General features: G+C 52.4%; 1 protein-coding gene across 1 annotated transcript in view; it reads right to left on the bottom strand.

Annotated features, from left to right (window-relative positions):
* The window catches only part of PRAG1 (PEAK1 related, kinase-activating pseudokinase 1), a 48,724-nt gene extending 33,889 nt beyond the window's left edge, over positions 1-14,835 (bottom strand). Inside the window, exons 1-3 of the mRNA XM_082608599.1 lie at positions 14,718-14,835; positions 10,053-10,472; positions 5,710-7,541 (exon numbers count right to left, since the gene is read on the bottom strand). Of these exons, the coding sequence (XP_082464725.1) occupies positions 5,710-7,541; positions 10,053-10,382 (2,162 nt within the window). The 5' untranslated portion in view covers positions 10,383-10,472; positions 14,718-14,835. The remainder of the gene's footprint in view (positions 1-5,709; positions 7,542-10,052; positions 10,473-14,717) is intronic.
* Positions 14,836-16,508: the final 1,673 nt, after the last annotated feature.

Below are 16,508 nucleotides of genomic sequence, written 5' to 3'. Positions count from 1 at the left end.
ACCTGCTCAGCTTTAAAAAAAAACAAACAAAAAAAAGAGCAAATGTACAATCATTGGAGAGTAATTAATCCATGAAAGGATGCTTTGTGCCCTCATGGTGTTTGCCCACCTTGAAGCATTAATAATTATTAACTTCAGTTTCTTTAACTCAGGGTGACAATGTTCTATTGAGCAAGGCTGGCCACAGAATTATAATGGGGTGTCCAGTGAAAAATAAGGCCAAGATCTGTAGTTCCCTCTGGCCTTTTTTCCCCCTAATTCAATAATCCTTTATTGAATACCTACTATGTCCCAAGGTATCCTATGGGAAAGTCAAAGAAAAATGTATAAAACATGGTTCCTGTACTCCCAAGAGTTTACAAGCTTTCAGAGAGATATGAATATGAATCCAGTTTCGTTCAAGACACTGCGTTAACTGCCAAAACAGAGGCAAGAAAAGAGCGCTGGGGCAATCCGAAACCCGGTTATCAGAAAGATACTTCGATACAAGTATTTAATGATGCTACTTGTTCCTTTTTCAATATTTCTTCATGTGCAAAACATAAAGTTAGGTGCTTTTGGCCATCATGAAATAAACAGGGTATGGCCTCTGCCTACTACTGTTTATTGAATAAAAATTTCTTGAGCATCTACACGTGCCAGGCATCAAACAGGATATTTTGGAATTACAGATGGTTAAGCATGCTTTTCACCTTCAAGGAGCATCTGGATTTTTTTTTTTTAAATAAATGGTTATGTATATGCTATACTATGTGTGATCTTGTATCAGGTCAAAAGACCTTAAAGGAAGGACTATTTCTTCATTACTCCTGGACACCAAGCTGAGCTTACCTTGGCCTTACTGAATAGAACAAGGAATCTGGTGAGAATCCAGATGCTCTGGTAAACAGTCTCATCAAAAGCAATCAAAGCAGGAGTGAACCTTTCATGGTCATTTTGCACATCTGCTGATTTAATTCATACCAACTCAACCCTCAGGGGCCTTAAGGGGCAGAACCCCAGTCACTGGCTTTTTAGCACCTTGCACAAAGTGTAACAGAAAGTAGGCAATTAGTAGATATCTGATGAATAAAATAAAGAATCTCTCATCCCTAACCTTCACCATGGATGCCTGCTCAAAAATGGAGAGAATATTGTAAGTATTTCATATATATGAAAATCAGTGATTTTTTTAAAAAATTACAGAATAGGAAGATGGGAATCAATTTGATTTCTCCCTGCTTCAGCATCACTAGATGTCCCATGTCAGGTTCTACCCACAAACTCATGGGAAGAGGCCAGCTAGTAATTCCCCTCTGGCATGGAGCAGGATATAAACTTGTATTGTTGATACATGTGCTTTGTTCTGTTTGCCAAACTCTGTGTGTGTGTTGGGGGGGGCATGTGGAGGGCAATTTCTCTCCCTGAAGTATGCCCAGCGTTCAGCCTCCCCTGGACCGACTCGACCTCCAGCTGACTTATTTCAGTTTTGTCAAAAAGGCTAAACATAGAGAAGATTCTTGAAGCACATACAGTACTTTCTAATACAAACTGTCGTCTTCAGAATGCCGCCCAGAAAAACCTGTTGTGCATGAAGACTGTGGGATTTCTTAGTAAATTGTTGCCATCCCATTGTAATCCACTACAGTAGAAAGTGCTCCAAGAATAAGGCATTTGGAGGTTTCATCAGATTGGATATGGGGTCTGGAGACAATGACCCATCTCGCTCATCTGACTCCCATCCTCAAGGTCATGCTAAGAGATCATGTGATTGAGAGGCCACACAATGAAGTTGTTTTGGTTCCTCTGGCTAGCAACGTGGCCACTTCTGTGTGCAGAAAAGACCTCCATCTTTGACACCATCACCACCTGTCTGCTGAGAAGCCATGTGGGAGGGAGGGAGGGAGGGAGGGGAATTAGGAATGAACGGAAGTCCAGGACAGACTCAGTCTCTGCCCCCAGAATCCCTGCAGAGGAGGAGGAGAACTTAGTACTACTATTGGGTTAAAATTACAATAAGCATGAGTGATAACTGTAAAACAAAGTCATCCCTGGCTTTCTTGGGGAAAAGTTTCTTTTTTTTTTTTTTTTTGCGGTACGCGGGCCTCTCACTGTTGCGGCCTCTCCCGTTGCGGAGCACAGGCTCCGGACGCGCAGGCTCAGCGGCCATGGCTCACGGGCCCAGCCGCTCCACGGCACGTGGGATCTTCCCGGACCGGGGCACGAACCCGCGTCCCCTGCGTCGGCAGGCAGACTCTCAACCACTGCGCCACCAGGGAAGCCCCGTTTCTTTCTTTTGATTAGTCTCACCTGGGGCCAGACCATTTGGAAACTAAAACCCTATAAACCTGTCTTATTTCTCAGTCACCTGTTTTCCTCTAATTCCACCTCTGAGTTCAGGTCTACCAGCCTAATTTGGGGTTTCTTTGTGAAATGCCTGTTCTGCACTAATCAGATGATTTTCCCTCAACTGACCTTGTCACTCAAAAGCCATAAGTCATTTAAAACGCAGTTTGCACCCACAAGGAAATAAAAGGCAGAAATAAATTTGATTTTTTCGCATCTTAATTACTCCCCCAGGCACTGGCTGCTCTCATTAAACTGCCTTAAGTCTTGAACGTGACATTTAAACTAAGAAGTCCACACTTCCTTCCTGCAGGTTTTCATTTTCTAACCAGCAGTATTTGTTGACCCTCACCTTCCAACTCTGCTCTACATTGGAGCAGGGGTGACCCAGACTCAGTGGGGTCAGTCAGTCTGAGTAGGTGTGAGCTTGTACAGGTAGGAGGTTGCCTTGGCAGCAGCAGGTAAAGAAGGACCCAGGACCCTTACCTGCCCGGGAGGAGGGCTGGGCATATACTTAAACACCTCTAAATGGCTTCCAGGCACTAAATGAGTATTGAGAGCCTTCGTCCTACATGGCATTGCAGCAAGGGTTTCCTCAGGAACCCTAATGGGAGTTTACAGAGGATGATATCTCAAAACAGACAGATAAGCTACTGCCAACCATTCAAAACAAGACCACAGGAAAGCCAAGCCACTCTCAACATCTATTTTTTTTTCCCTCCAAGTGAGTCAGTTTTGTAAAACAGGACCGTAGGAAAGTCAGCAAATGATTCTTTGTTCTTCCATAATGGCCCAAGAAAGCAGGCGGATCTGCTTAAGTAAGCATTAGTAAAGATAACACCGCCTTGCATGCAGCAGCCCCCTTCCCTAGAGCTGTGAGTGCACAGTACACAGCGTGACAGCTGTTATCTTCGTTCACAGGTGAGCTTGATCCTTAGAAACAGGACCCACTGAACAGATGACCCATGTGAAGAAAGTAAGTTAACCTGGGATGTCACTCAAAGGCCTTCCAGCATTTTTCCATCTTGGAAAACTGACGTCAGCCTGCAATAGTCACCAATGTGGTGCTGGTACCGGTACTGGATCAACTGTGGGCTTCACTCTCATCAATACTCTGATGTGCCATCATGCGGCTAGGTTTGAAGGCTGTGGGTTCCTGACACCCTCCTCAAAGGAATTCAGTACGTGCAGTACCGAGTTCCAGAAATAGAAGTCAATTTATGGTCCTGAGCCTGCCCTCTTATCTCCTCATGGGAGAGATGTGATGATTCAAAAGAGAATGTTGGTAATGCTTGAAAAATCTTCCTCAAATGAATATATATATACTAGTTTGATTTATTTTAAATGGTACCAGATGCTCTTTTCTTTTTTCTGTGTTCCCTTACGCTAATTTTATTTCCTAGATTTTTCTCCCCAAAGTTCTGAAAATAAAAACTTTAAGAGGTGGCACCTAGAACCTCTGAGATTCCCACCTGGTTTAAGCTGTATATAATCCAGTGGTTTTGTCATAACAAACCGGCCCCCAAACTTGATCTCAATCAACCCAGATGCTAACGAACATTCTACCTGAGTCACATTGTTACAATGGGTGACCGGGGTTTCTCCAAACATTATGATTCTCACCCAAGAAAGTTTTAGTTCCTTCCCCAAGGCTCAGGTGGTGTTCCTGGGATCGGGCCAGGCCCATTCCTGCAGGGTGTGTGTGTCCCTGCCACTGTCGACAGCTTGGGGCGGCTTTTGCCTACATAACTCATCTGTGCATTGGATTCTGCTCATCTCACTTGAGCCTTTCAACAACAGGTGCTACAAATGTATGGTTATTATTAGCCCACTTTGGACAGTAACTTGGAGGCTCGTTCACAGTGAGTGGCTTGCGTAAGATCACTTAACCTGTAGGTGAGACAGGCACAGCATGAACTCGATTTTCTGACTCCAAAGCCAGCGCTTTCCACCAACCTTCCCAGGCCTGAGGCAGACAGATACAATGCCCACGTTTTACTCGCGTGCCCTGCCTGCTCCCTAAGCCGGCTGATGTGCCCTAGGTGTTTAGAAGCACAGGCTTTAGAAGCAGACTGCCAAGTATGGCCGTGTGACCTTGGCAGGTTACTCAGCTCTTCCTATCTCTGTTTCGTCATCTGTAGATGGTAATTCCTACTTCCTAGAGCTGTTCTGAGCATCAGATGAGTTAATATGTCTAAGTCTCTTAGCTCCCTGCCTGGCCCATAGTAAGTGCCATATAAATGGGAGCTCTTCTGAGCTGCCTCATTCATTTAGGGAGTGAAAACTGTAGCCCAAGAGTCTGCGGTCACCCGAGGATCTGGAGGATGGCTGTCTACTCCGCATAGCAGGTGCCCAACTCAATACCAGAACAAAGTAGTGGTCCCAGAAAAAGCCCATGCTAGGACGCATCACAGCCCGTGATGCTTTGATGTTCAAAGTCAAGTGTCACAGCCGCTTCCCCCTGCGGTCAGTTCCCCGCTTCTGACATCAACCTGGAGGCACTTGAGCTAAAACAAAACCAGCAGAGATGACCCGACTGAAGAAAAGTCTGTTCGGAAAGGCTGTCAGCTTTTGAAAAGCAGCAGGTTGTTCCTTTCTCTGATAGGAATCAGTTCTGCTCTAATAGAGAGCCATTTTCACCCCCCCAGAATTTGAATTCCATGCACAACTCAATACCTTAAAAAAGGCATTTATTTTTCTCGGGCCTTTGAGAGGGACTTTAAACTGGACTTTAAACTCGGGCCTTTGAGAGCAGTGAAGCAGTGGAGAAAGCTTTGAGTTTCAGCATGCTACCATGAAACTATATATATATTTTTTTCTTTAAAAACCCACATCTGAGGGTTCCAAACCATGTGCAGCACCTCCTACTATTCTGCTTTTGGCTCCAAAGCCTAATGGCCATCAGGGTCACAATTTAGGAGCCCTTGCTCCTTGGCCTCCCCATCTCTTTGCCTCTTGAGATTCTGTAGCATAGCCTCCTGGAGCCTTCTTTTCCATGTTTAAATAAACGGGGAATTTCAGGATTTGGGGGGAAAAGCCTGCTGAAGACACTTCAGAGGGATGGAGAGAAAAAAAGAGTACCAGATTATAAGAGGACGGGCACCAGGAGAGAGCGACAGCTTGGCAGTGCTTCTTGGAAAGATGCCTTCCGAATAGCCAATCCCAAGCAGGGCACTGCTTGTAGGTTTGTGTGCTGAGCACCAAGTCACAGAAATTTACACAAAGGCACAAGGGCCTTTGGGCCGACACTGGTGCCTGGAGTTAGGACTCTGAGCCTGGGCCTGATGGCTTCGGTACAGGTGGCAAAGACCAAGGTTTCTGGAAGAGGCCTCGGTCCTGCCAGATAAGCCCCGGAGTCGCGCGCACACACACAACTGTACTCACCGTGACTTCGGAGGCGGCGGGGGAGGCGAGAATGCCTCGATTCCACTTTTGTCCTTGGGGAACTCAAAGGCAAACGAGGCTGATTTGCTCATCCCGGTCCCGGCTTTGCTCTTCTGCCCAGAGGAGCCGTCTGTGGGGCAGGGGCGGTGCCAGGTGGAGGAATTGCATGGGTCCGTGGGGCCACTGTCCCCCTCTCTCCCCCAGCTTTGGCTCAGAAAGTCCTGCTCCACCTCCTCCTCTTCCTCTATCCGGCACTGGCGGCTCCAGGCACCGGTCTGGTACCGGGGCCGCCTCTGGTCCAAGGCTGACGTGGCAGTGGCGGGCGGAGGGCCCCTGGCAGAGTCGCTGGCAGGGACACCGTTGGCCCGGCAGGAGGAAGCAGGGTCAGCGGGGCCCCTGGATGGAGGCTGGGGCCCAGAGACACCTGAGTTGCCTTCGCTGAGGTTGGACTGGGGGGAGGCCGATGGGGACACCGGGGACCCTCCGGGGCTACTCTTGGACAGCTTGGGAGGGATGGCAGGCCTCCCCTTGGGCGTGCTCTCACCGGCACCATGATGGCGGCTCTCCCTAGAGCTGAGCCCCTGCCCAGCCGAAGGCTCTCCTTCGCCTGCCTCAGGGGCCTGGCTCAGGGGCCCGCGAGGCCACTGCACCCCCACCGAGGAGTCGGGGCTGCTCAGGTAGATTGTCCGGTGGTCTTCTTCTGGGTGGGCCGCCATGACTGTGATGGTGGCCGCCACCTGGGGGGCCACCTCTGGGCCTTCCCTGTCCTGGCTCCAGCCAGACGCTGTTTTCTGAGCCCAGGTGTTAGCCATCCTCACCTGGCCCTGGCCCTGGGCAGCTGCCGCCTGTTCTGCCTTGGCCTGTGGCCTGGAAGGCACTGGAATAGCCTTCTTCCTCTTGGTGCTCTCAGCATAGATGGGTTCAGGCTGTGCAGTCTCCCCGGGGTGGGCTGGGGCCTGGGGCTCCCCAGTCAGCCCCAGGCACCTGCTGGAGGCCACCCCGTGGCAGCCAGAGTCCTGCTGCTTCCCCGGCCCAGGTGCCTTCATAAGGGAGCAGGAATCGCTCTCGTGCTGGGGGACCAAGGGGCTGCTGGCGCGGCTACTGGCACTCCCGCAGGAGAGGCCATCCGAGGAGCTGGCGGCCTCTGAGGTGAGGGACTGTTTCTTGGGGCCCAGGCGGGGTGGGTTCTCTGTCGGGCCCTGGCTGCGGCACTCCCTGGGGAAGCTCAAAGCCCGCCTCTCCTCCTCGGTTGGCTTCGCGCACATCCCCTGCTCCCAGCAGGCCGGCGAGCAGTCCCTGCAGCCCTGTCTGCGCCCGGAGTCCTCGGCCTGTGAGGCGTCCTGATCACCTGGGCTCCCAGGGCAGCAGTCCAGGATGGAGCAGTATTCTCCCCCTTCGCTGTCCCCTGAGGGCGAGCACCTTTGGTCGCTGTCATCCTCCGAGGGCAGGGATTCCCGCAGGGGCTGTGCAGAGGGGTAGGGCCTGGGGCCCTTGTGGCAGCCAGAGGTCATCTCAGCAAAGGCAGCCAGTTTCTGGCGGAAGCTCTCCTGAGGGGAGGTCAGCTCTTGGTAGGGAATCGTGGGTTTATCTTCTCGTCCAAGCTTCTCATCGGGGAAGCTCACTGGGTGGAAGGCGACACTCCGTTCCCCCCGGGGCTCTAGGCTGTGCAGGCCGACCATGGCATAGGCAGGGGGGCAGCGAGGGTGCCCCCCGTCTGCCGGGGCCGAGGGCCCAGCAGGCTTCTGGACGCCTCGGAAGCTGCCCAGGTAAACTACTGGCACATCTTCCTGCTTCGGGAGGGGGAGCTTGCCGGGGGCTCGTCTCCAGATGACCTACACAGCCCCAAGGTTAAAAGACTTACGTTAGACCTTGTCAGAGAAAAAAGGAAGAGAGAGAAAGTGAGAGGGCAGGGCCATGACACTGTAAACTGTCTTCCAAGCCACCGTGAAGCAGGCGGCTAGCGCGCCTACCCTCTGACCTCCCCACAGCCTTCTCGTCATCGCTGGGGCCCCGTGGAGCCACGGGGCTTCCCGTACACTGCACTCCTCACCCCCGTCTGTAATTCTTTTGGCTTAGGTCTGTGAGGTAGAGGGGAAAAAACGTCAAAGAAGAACGTTTTGCCTTCTCCCTAGAAACTGCTGGACGAGATAAGTTCTCCCAAGGGCTTCGAAATAGAGTTTGGGGTTTTGTTTAATTTTTGCTTTGTGTTCATTAGTGTTTTGATAACAGTGTCACAGCACAAAGAAAACGAAGTCATAAAGCTTTTAAAAACACTTTGGAGGGCTTCCCTGGTGGCGCAGTGGTTAAGAGTCCGCCTGCCGGGCTTCCCTGGTGGCGCAGTGGTTGAGAGTCCGCCTGCCGATGCAGGGGACGTGGGTTCGTGCCCCGGTACGGGAAGATCCCACATGCCGCGGAGTGGCTGGGCCCCGTGAGCCATGGCCGCTGAGCCTGCGCGTCCGGAGCCTGTGCTCCGCAACAGGAGAGGCCACAACAGTGAGAGGCCGCGTACTGCAAAAAAAAAAAAAGAAAAAAAAAAAAGAGTCCGCCTGCCGATGCAGGGGACACGGGTTCGTGCCCCAGTCCGGGAGGATCCCGCGTGCCGTGGAGCGGGTAGGCCCGTGAGCCATGGCTGCTGAGACTGTGCGTCCGGAGTCTGTGCTCTACAACGGGAGAGGCCACAACAGTGAGAGGCCACGTACTGCAAAAAAAAAAAGAAAAAAAAAAAAAAACACTTCGGGTGGGTGGTGGGGTCAGAGAGCAGCAGGGTGAGGGCCGGTTTCCGAGCTGGGTCCCAGCTCCCTTACTTCGCTCTGAGCCGTGCTCTTTCTCCCAGTTACAGGCAGTGACCTCAGCCGAGGTTGCATAAGTGGCTGGACTAGTCGAGCTAGAGACAGTGATGTGGGGTGGTCATTCCCATCACTGAAATCACTGTCCCCTCCTCCTTCCCCTCTAGTCTCCCCTATCCCCACTTTTTTTTTTTTTTTTTCCCCTGGTACGCAGGCCTCTCACTGTTGTGGCCTCTCCTGTTGCAGAGCACAGGCTCCGGACGCGCAGGCCCAGCGGCCATGGCTCACGGGCCCAGCCGTTCCACGGCACATGGGATCCTCCCGGACTGGGGCACGAACCCGTGTCCCCTGCATCGGCAGGCGGACTCCCAACCAGTGCGCCACCAGGGAAGCCCAAAGAGAGGTTTTTTTTTTTTTTTTTTTTTTTTTTTTTTTTTTTTTTTTTTTTTTTTAGTCCCCACTTTTAAAGCAGCCTCAAGGCAGGGTCGGCCTCTGGCTCCTTTCCAAGGTGATTCAGAACAGAAAGAGTCCCTGGTTTTCATCTGTGAAGGTCAAAGGTATTGAGAAAGGCCTGGGGAATGGGTGTAACCAGCTTCTGCAAAATGGAGCGGCTTTGAAGGGGACAGGAAGCTGAATGCAGCCCCAGGAGATGGCTCACCTTAGTCAAGCCTCCCTTGATTTAAAACTGACCTCTGATTTCACACACGCTCACACACCCTTCCTGACCCACTCACTATGATATTTTAAGGAAAACTAGTTAAGTTTTTAGAATATGCCCCAGAAATGCAGATTCCCAGAAGACATGTCTAGAGGCAGCAGGTTCCATGTGCCCTTTAAATAATCACACCTTGGTCAGGGTCACCTGGGGGTGAGCAGAATGGTCTAACCTCTAAGGATGTAACTGTCTTTAGTAATCCTAGATCAAAGCTGGAAAAACCCAAGCTTCCAAATTGGAAATATGAACACTGTCTGGGAATTGGATGACATTACGGAATTACTGCTGACATTTTTCAGTGTGATAATGATATTTTGTATAAAGACTTTATTTTTTAAAGAGGTACTGACATGATGCAGTATGTGGGGTTTGCTTTAAAACCCCAGGTGGGGAAGGGAAGGTCGGGGCAGGGGTAGAGACGGAACAAGACTGGTCATGAGTTGATGATTGTTCAAGCTCATGCGGCAGGGTGGTGGATGCATGGGATTCGTTAAGCAATTCTTGCTACTTTTGTATATATTTAAAATGATCCATTAAATAAAAAAAATTTTTTAAACTTTTTAGAAAAAGCTTCATTCTGGTGTGCCCTGATACAGTCTTCAAATGAACTTGGGGGGACTGCATTGATGGTTCTCAGCCTAAAGGGACAGAGAGAAAGGAGGGCAGAGAGAAAAGGGGGCGGTAGTCGGGAAGGAGCAGTTTTGGGGCGAGCCAACAGGAAGCCACCCTGCAGGAGTCCTGCTGGGACAGCCCTCCTTGGCTTCCCGCCAGTCACCGGTGTTACAACAGGAGCAGCCTCGTAAAAATACCACAAAAATACCACGGGGCTGAGTCAGCCTCACCTGCGCAATGTCGGCACTCACGCCAGCCTCTGTCCACCCATCGGAGGCGTCGGAGCTCATCATGGTGGGCTTCACGGCAATGGTGGGCTTGGAGTAGGGCGAGCTGCTCAGGCCTTCATCTTCCGGACGGCCGCTCTCGGGCCTGGGGGGCAGGCGAGGCGGAGGGGGCAGGCTGCCGGCTCGGGGCTGGGGGCGGCCAGGTGCCGGCTGGTGGTCGGTGCGCAGGCAGAAGCAGTTTTTGCAGGACCCGGGCTTCCAGATGTGCTCCACAAAGTCGCTGCACGCAGACATTTTCGGGCTCTCAGGGTTCACTGGGATGGTCTGGTGCATCTTGAGCAGTGGGCGGGGTGCTGGTTCATCTTGCGCCTGGCTCCCTGGCGTGGGCTCAGGGGAGGCGGATGGGGCTCACAGGGCGGCTTCCTGGAAAGGCAGAACACTTGCCTCATCAGAGATCCCCCCTGCCAGAGGACGGGGGCATGATCAATTCGAGTCTGACGACGTGACTGGGGAGCAGAGTGGGGAGCAGGGGGGAAGGAGGAGAAAGAGGTAAAGAGGAATATTCTATTTATTCTGAGGCCCTCACCCATTTGTCACGAGGCTCTTAATCCCTTTCTAGTGGTGTGGCCTTAGAAAAGCCGTAAAAGCTAAACACAGCTCTGTTGCATGAGTAGAGAGTGTAAAAGATACTTCAGTCCCCTAAACTCCTGAGCTCTTGGAGGTTTGGGGGCAGTTAACGGGAAGAAACCACACAGGGCTGGCGATGAGAAGCTTGTGGCTGACCCATGCCTCCCCTGCTGCTAGGGGTCTCGAGCCTGGGACTCTGCCCCAGAGAAACAAGAACTACCAAGTAGGACAGCAGATAAAAATCGTGGCTTCTGGAAGATAAGCCACAATTTTTAACCAAGAACCATGTGTGTGTGGGGGGGGGCAGGCCTGGGCTCTGAAATCAGCACTGTAACCCATACTTGGGAGGATATGGAGACAGAAGTCGTGAGCGAGGGGGGAGGTGGGGTGCCGGTCTGCCCCCCAGGGACCTTTGTCGGGAGGTCTGGCATCTTGGGAATTCGCCCTCCCCGGCCCCCCTTTCTTAGTATGCCTCATTCGATCCAGGGCTCAGTGAGATCAATACAGCCAGAGCTGCAGGGCCAGGGGGAAACCGAAAGAGAGATTCATGGTCACAACAGCCCTGTGGTCTAGGGCTGGTTAGGCTACAACAGAAGGAAGAGATGATCACAGTTATTTTCCCTACGAGGTCCCTGAAGGGGAGGCAGTGAGCTTGCTGAAAGAGTTTGTTGCCTCTGACAGTAAAAACTGAAGGCTGAGAGTTTGCACCACAGAATTCACTCAGTAAATTCACCATCGAGGGGGAACTCGAAGGGTTGCAGATTTTAACCAGTTAACCTGAATAACATCCGTCAGGTAGCTGTCATCCCCATTTTACAGATGGGAAAAGAAAGGCAGCGACATCAACTAAGACTTGGCCACAGACACAGAGAGTTCGGGGGTTCTAGAAAAAGAAGCCAACTTTGCTGGCAGCTCCTCATTATCACCTCACTCATCACCTCACTCTTTATACTGAGTTGCTTGCCATTATCTGTTTGCTGCTTTGGCTCTTCTTTCCTCATTTAAATGAACTGACTTCCTCAGAAGGAGAGCGTTCAGGAGAAAATCGTCCTGAAGAATCCACAGTGAACACACTCTCATTAAACAGGGAGGGTTTGGCCCTGGGATCTGCTTTCCACTTTCCTCCCATGAGAGCTGGCTCTGAGGTTGATGCTCTCCATACCGTCAACAGGACTAACCAGGTGGAATGAGCCAGAAGCCCCAAAGATCATTCCAGAATCTCTGTGGGAAGAGCTCTCTTTCTGGTCTCCCACACTCACAGAGAGGGGTGCTTATTCAACAAGCGCTGAAGCTATATTGGCCTCTTTTCCCTCCAAAGTTAACCAGGAAGCCCACCGCATCATCTTTAAGCTAAATGAACTCTCTGAAATAAAAGACAAGTATTTGTCTTTTAGTTTGTGACCGTTGTTAGGATTCATGCATCAAGATGATTGCAAGTTAGGTTCTCCTCCTCCTGCTACACCCGAGTAGCAGGTTCATTCCCTGCCAAGTTCCCAGAAGAGGTCACTAAGCTTCAACAAGCAGAGGAGAACAAGGATTTTTCTTTCTCCTACGATCCCAGGCCACGGAGAGCTCTAGGCTCTGCTGCTAGATTGTGGGGAGAGGAAAAAGTGGAGGAGGTGCTCTGGTGTTCAGTAAGGCAAATCTCCATACCACTGCCCCGAGGTGAGGAGAAGGTCCTTTCCTGGGGTTCCTGGCCCCCCTCTTCTACTGCAGGCAGAGGCTCCCACACCCCAGGTGGGATGGAAGGAGAGAGCTTGGGAATCGGTTCTGTGTGCGCTCGGCTCCTTCCTGCAGCTCCTCACAGGGCTGGGCTATCTGAGGACTGGGGGGGGGGGGCATCCTACAGATTCGCAAAGCAGCCACTTGGGGTAGCCACGCCTCATCTCCTGCTCAACAGGCAAGTGACCCACACTTGTCATGGTTGCTTGGTGCCGGAGGTTCCCCTCCTGTGCCGCAGATGGCCCACTCCAGCCCTGGGACTTTTGGTAGGCTCTGGATTACCAACGTTCGGGAAGCTTCCAGAACCCCTCAGCAGTTCATGAGCACTCTCCTTGCTCCCATCCTCAGCTCTGAAATTCTCTGACGGTGAGTACAACTTCTACCACACAACTGCTCAGACACTGGAGAGGTTTTTCAGGAAAAAAGAATGAAGACGAGAACAGAATAAAGCCCTGAGCTCCTCTCCATCGCTGACTCACTACACATCCTGTTAAAACTGGTTTCTCAGTCACAGCAAACAGAATCTATCACTACATCAAGCCAGAAAGGATCCTCTCTGTCTAGAGAGGTTCTGTGCTTGGAATTATATCCAATTTGTTTTAAGTAAAAGATGGTGGAAAACTCAAGTGGCACTCACAAAGCAGGAGCCCTGCCTGCCTGCCGGTGCCAGCTCTCCACAGCCTGGGAATGGCACCTTTCCAGCCCACATTCCTTGCCTCCGAGGGGAGGTAGCCCCCAGAATTATGCAAATTCCTCCATTTCAGTGGGAGGCAGCGGTGTAAGATTAGAAAAAGATCTCAGCATTCTTTCTGATCCAAGTCATGATAAAATATCTTTGCCTCTGCAAACTTCTGCACCAGATTTGTGGCTAAAATGTGCAAGATCGAAGCTGTCAGACACACACCCACCCCCACTGGAAAAAGAATCCGAAGAATGGTGACCAGAACCATAAAATGAAATCTTTGGGCTCAAAATGCCCCTCATACTTGCATCGAAAGTTGCTCACACCTTACCCTGAAGTGACAGAATTCCAGAAAATATTCATCTAAAAAATTATCTATATTACAATTAAATGATTGCAACACCAGAAAGGAGAACTATTTATGAAAGTGTTTGTCTGGATTTCAACACTCCACTGACAGAGGTTGCCCCGGCAGAAAGGAGAAAGTGACAGCCTTACCTCCCCCCTCCCCCCGCACACACAGAGGGTAAGTCATGATATTCACTCAACTTTTAATTTTCTTTTTTCCTTCTCCAGTGCAATGTAATCTAATCTTAGCAGTAGGAATGTGGTTTCTGTGGGTTAGACCCATTAGTCTAAACCAGTAAGGAAGATACCCGCGTTCCACAAGACCCCATGATAGCGAAATAACCGCACAATTTCCCAGTGCTTCCTGTCAAATTTCCGGCTCAAAAGGGGAAGGGGTTGTTAAGGACAGTTCAGGCCAATGATCTATAGGGCCTTCCCAACCTGACTCTGGGCTGGACGCCTTGCAAAACTCCTCCCTCCTAGACCTTTGGGCTTTGCTATCGGCTCTGCAAAGCCATGTGCTTGCTGGCTGAGCTTCACCTGAGAGAAATATACAGAGTCAGCCCTGCCTCCATTCTCAGTGAAGAGGTTCTATTTTCTAAGTGTGTGTGAGTGTGTGTGAGTGTGTGTGTGTGTGTGTGCGTGTGTGTGGCTGGGGAAGCGGTAGCACAAGCAAAGGTTAACAACGTGCCCACAGTAGCCTTTCATAGGGCTCTGCCACGGCTGAAGAAGAAGGCATCGTCTCGTTCCCCTTGGAGACCCCCAGGCTGGCATCCAACTCGGGGCTGCCTAAGAGGCAACTACTAACTTGGGGCCCCAAAGCATCACCCCCGGGGGCCTGGTCCGAGGCGCGCGGGCGGTCTCTCCCTCTCTGCTACTTTGACAATCCTGCGGCCGCGGAAAGGCAGTCTCCACAATAGCAATCCCCAAAGCGCTCCGGTCTCCTGCCCCAAACCCAGCAGCCAGACCAGCGAGACCAGCAGAACAGTCGGTTCCCTTGCCGGAACTCGGAGGAAAGTTTCCCCGTTCGAAAGAGCGCGGTTCTCGAATGAATCGAAAACACCCCTCCGGCTCCCCGGTCCTCCGGGACCGGCGCCTCCACCTCGGGCGCAACCAGGGGCGCACGCGGTCCGGACGCCCCACCCTCCCCCAGCGGCCGCCTGTCACCCCGGGGGACGCCGACTGGGGTCGCCCGCTCGGTAACCGCCGCGCTCCCCCGGAGCTTCCCTCTGCGGCCACGTTTGCCAAACAAAAAGAGGCAGGCTTTGGAGAAGGCGCCGCGGGCTCACCTCGGGGCCGCGCTCCCCCGGCCTCGCCGCTGGTCTCTGAGCCGCCAGCCGCCCCGCCGGGCGCCTCGGAGCATTGTTTGGAGAGTGCGAGCGCGCGGTCCGTGCCCGGCCGCGGGCGGTGTCGTCTGCCTGGGCCCGGCGGCCGGGTGGCAGCTGCGAGCACAGCTCCGCCCCCTCCGCCTCCGGTGGCGCCGCCCGCCCAGCCTCAGCCTCACCTCCGGAGTCCCTGCCGCCGCCCCGCGCCCCCCGCCGGCGGGCGCGCTCCCTGGCCCCGGATTCCTCCCGGAGATCCACGCCCCGCCCCTCCCTCACGCTCCTGACGGAGGCTCCGCCCCCAGCCCGAGACTTGGAGGCGTCCGACCCCCGAGCGAGCGCCCTTTTCCACCCCTCTCCAAGGAGGGCCCACGGGGTTCTGCAGGGGCGAGTTTCGGTGTCTAAAGCCTTCCTTTTCCCATGATGTGCTCCTAGGTATGTAGTTGTCTTGCGTCCCTTCATCCTACCTGCTCTGCGAGACCCTGAGAGGACCAGAGAGGCGTGGAGGGTACAGCCCCAGAGCTGGAGGGGCGGGGTGGGGGGAAGGAAAGCGAGGGGTCCGGAGGGGAATGATGAGGTCAGGACCGAGACGCGTTCCGAAAGCTGCGTGGGCACCGAGATAGTCATGACTTTTGCAGGTAGGAGGAGGCTGACGCACGACCCAGCCGGACTGGGAGTCCTGACAGCGGGTTCTGGGTCCTGCTCAGTCCCTCGACTGAGGCCTCAGGCAAATGGCTTAACCCCCTTGAACTTTAGTTTTCTGAAAGAGGAATACAACAGTTGGAGTGGGAAGAGCTGGTCTTCCTCCACGCTGGGACAGTGAGGGGTTCCGCAGGCCAGTATTACACCTGTATTTACACCGTTTCCAGTAAGTGACTCATTCACTGAGATAGAATGAGTTCGAGATAGTCCTCGGGCTAAAAATCTTTTAACCGAGAGTATGACAGCCTACGACCCAGTCAGTCCCCTCCCTTTCTCCTGCTGCCTGCAACAGGCTTGCACCTTGACCTGGGTGTTTCCTCAAGGAGCCCGCACCAAGGTCATCACCTGACGCCGGCCTGGTTGGGGGGAATTCGCGAAGACCCCAGAAAAACACCTGTGGCCTTCTCTCTGCTCCTTCCTCCTCCCCAGAGAGGCAGTGTGTAGTAACTCCAGCGGGAGTCCTCCGCCAGGCAGCCCACGCTGCGCCTGTGAGCCTCCGCCCAGCTCAGAGCAGGAAGGCTGGTTCTCCTTGAGATTCCTGCGTTCTCTTAGTGATCCGGCGGTGACACAGCAGGAGTGGGGGGTGGGATGAGGGTGGGGAGAAGACATGTATTTGAGGTTTGGTTTCTGTGTGAGAAAAAGAGAAAGTTAGAAAGGATATGAAAAAAAAAACTTCCTGTGCTCCAGTGTCACTGATTTCTCCTGAGTATGAATAGAACTGGGGAGAAGGTTTAGAGGGAGGAAGGTAGGTTAAATACCTACCCTGTGCCAAACAACCCCATGAGAGGGACATCATCCCCATTTCACAGAGAAGAAGACCAGGGCGCACAGGGCCACATAATTTGCCAGGGCCCATCAGCTGAAAAGTCGTGGTCCTGGGGTTGGAACCAAGAGCTGTCTGACCCTTCTGATGGGCAGTGCCACTCTGCCCTCCGATAGGACTGGTTTTCCAGCTCTATTTATCTTTCTTCTCGAAGTGAAGGGAAACCAATTGAACAAACATGGAAGGAAAACTCTGTTTAGGCTCCATCATCATCCAATAAAACTGAAGGGTCA

Source organism: Mesoplodon mirus, assembly GCF_964341445.2.
Source record: "Mesoplodon mirus genome assembly, chromosome: 20".
Lineage (NCBI taxonomy): Eukaryota > Metazoa > Chordata > Mammalia > Artiodactyla > Ziphiidae > Mesoplodon > Mesoplodon mirus.
Note: the sequence above shows the minus strand (reverse complement) of the source record. Positions and strands in the feature narration are given on the sequence as shown.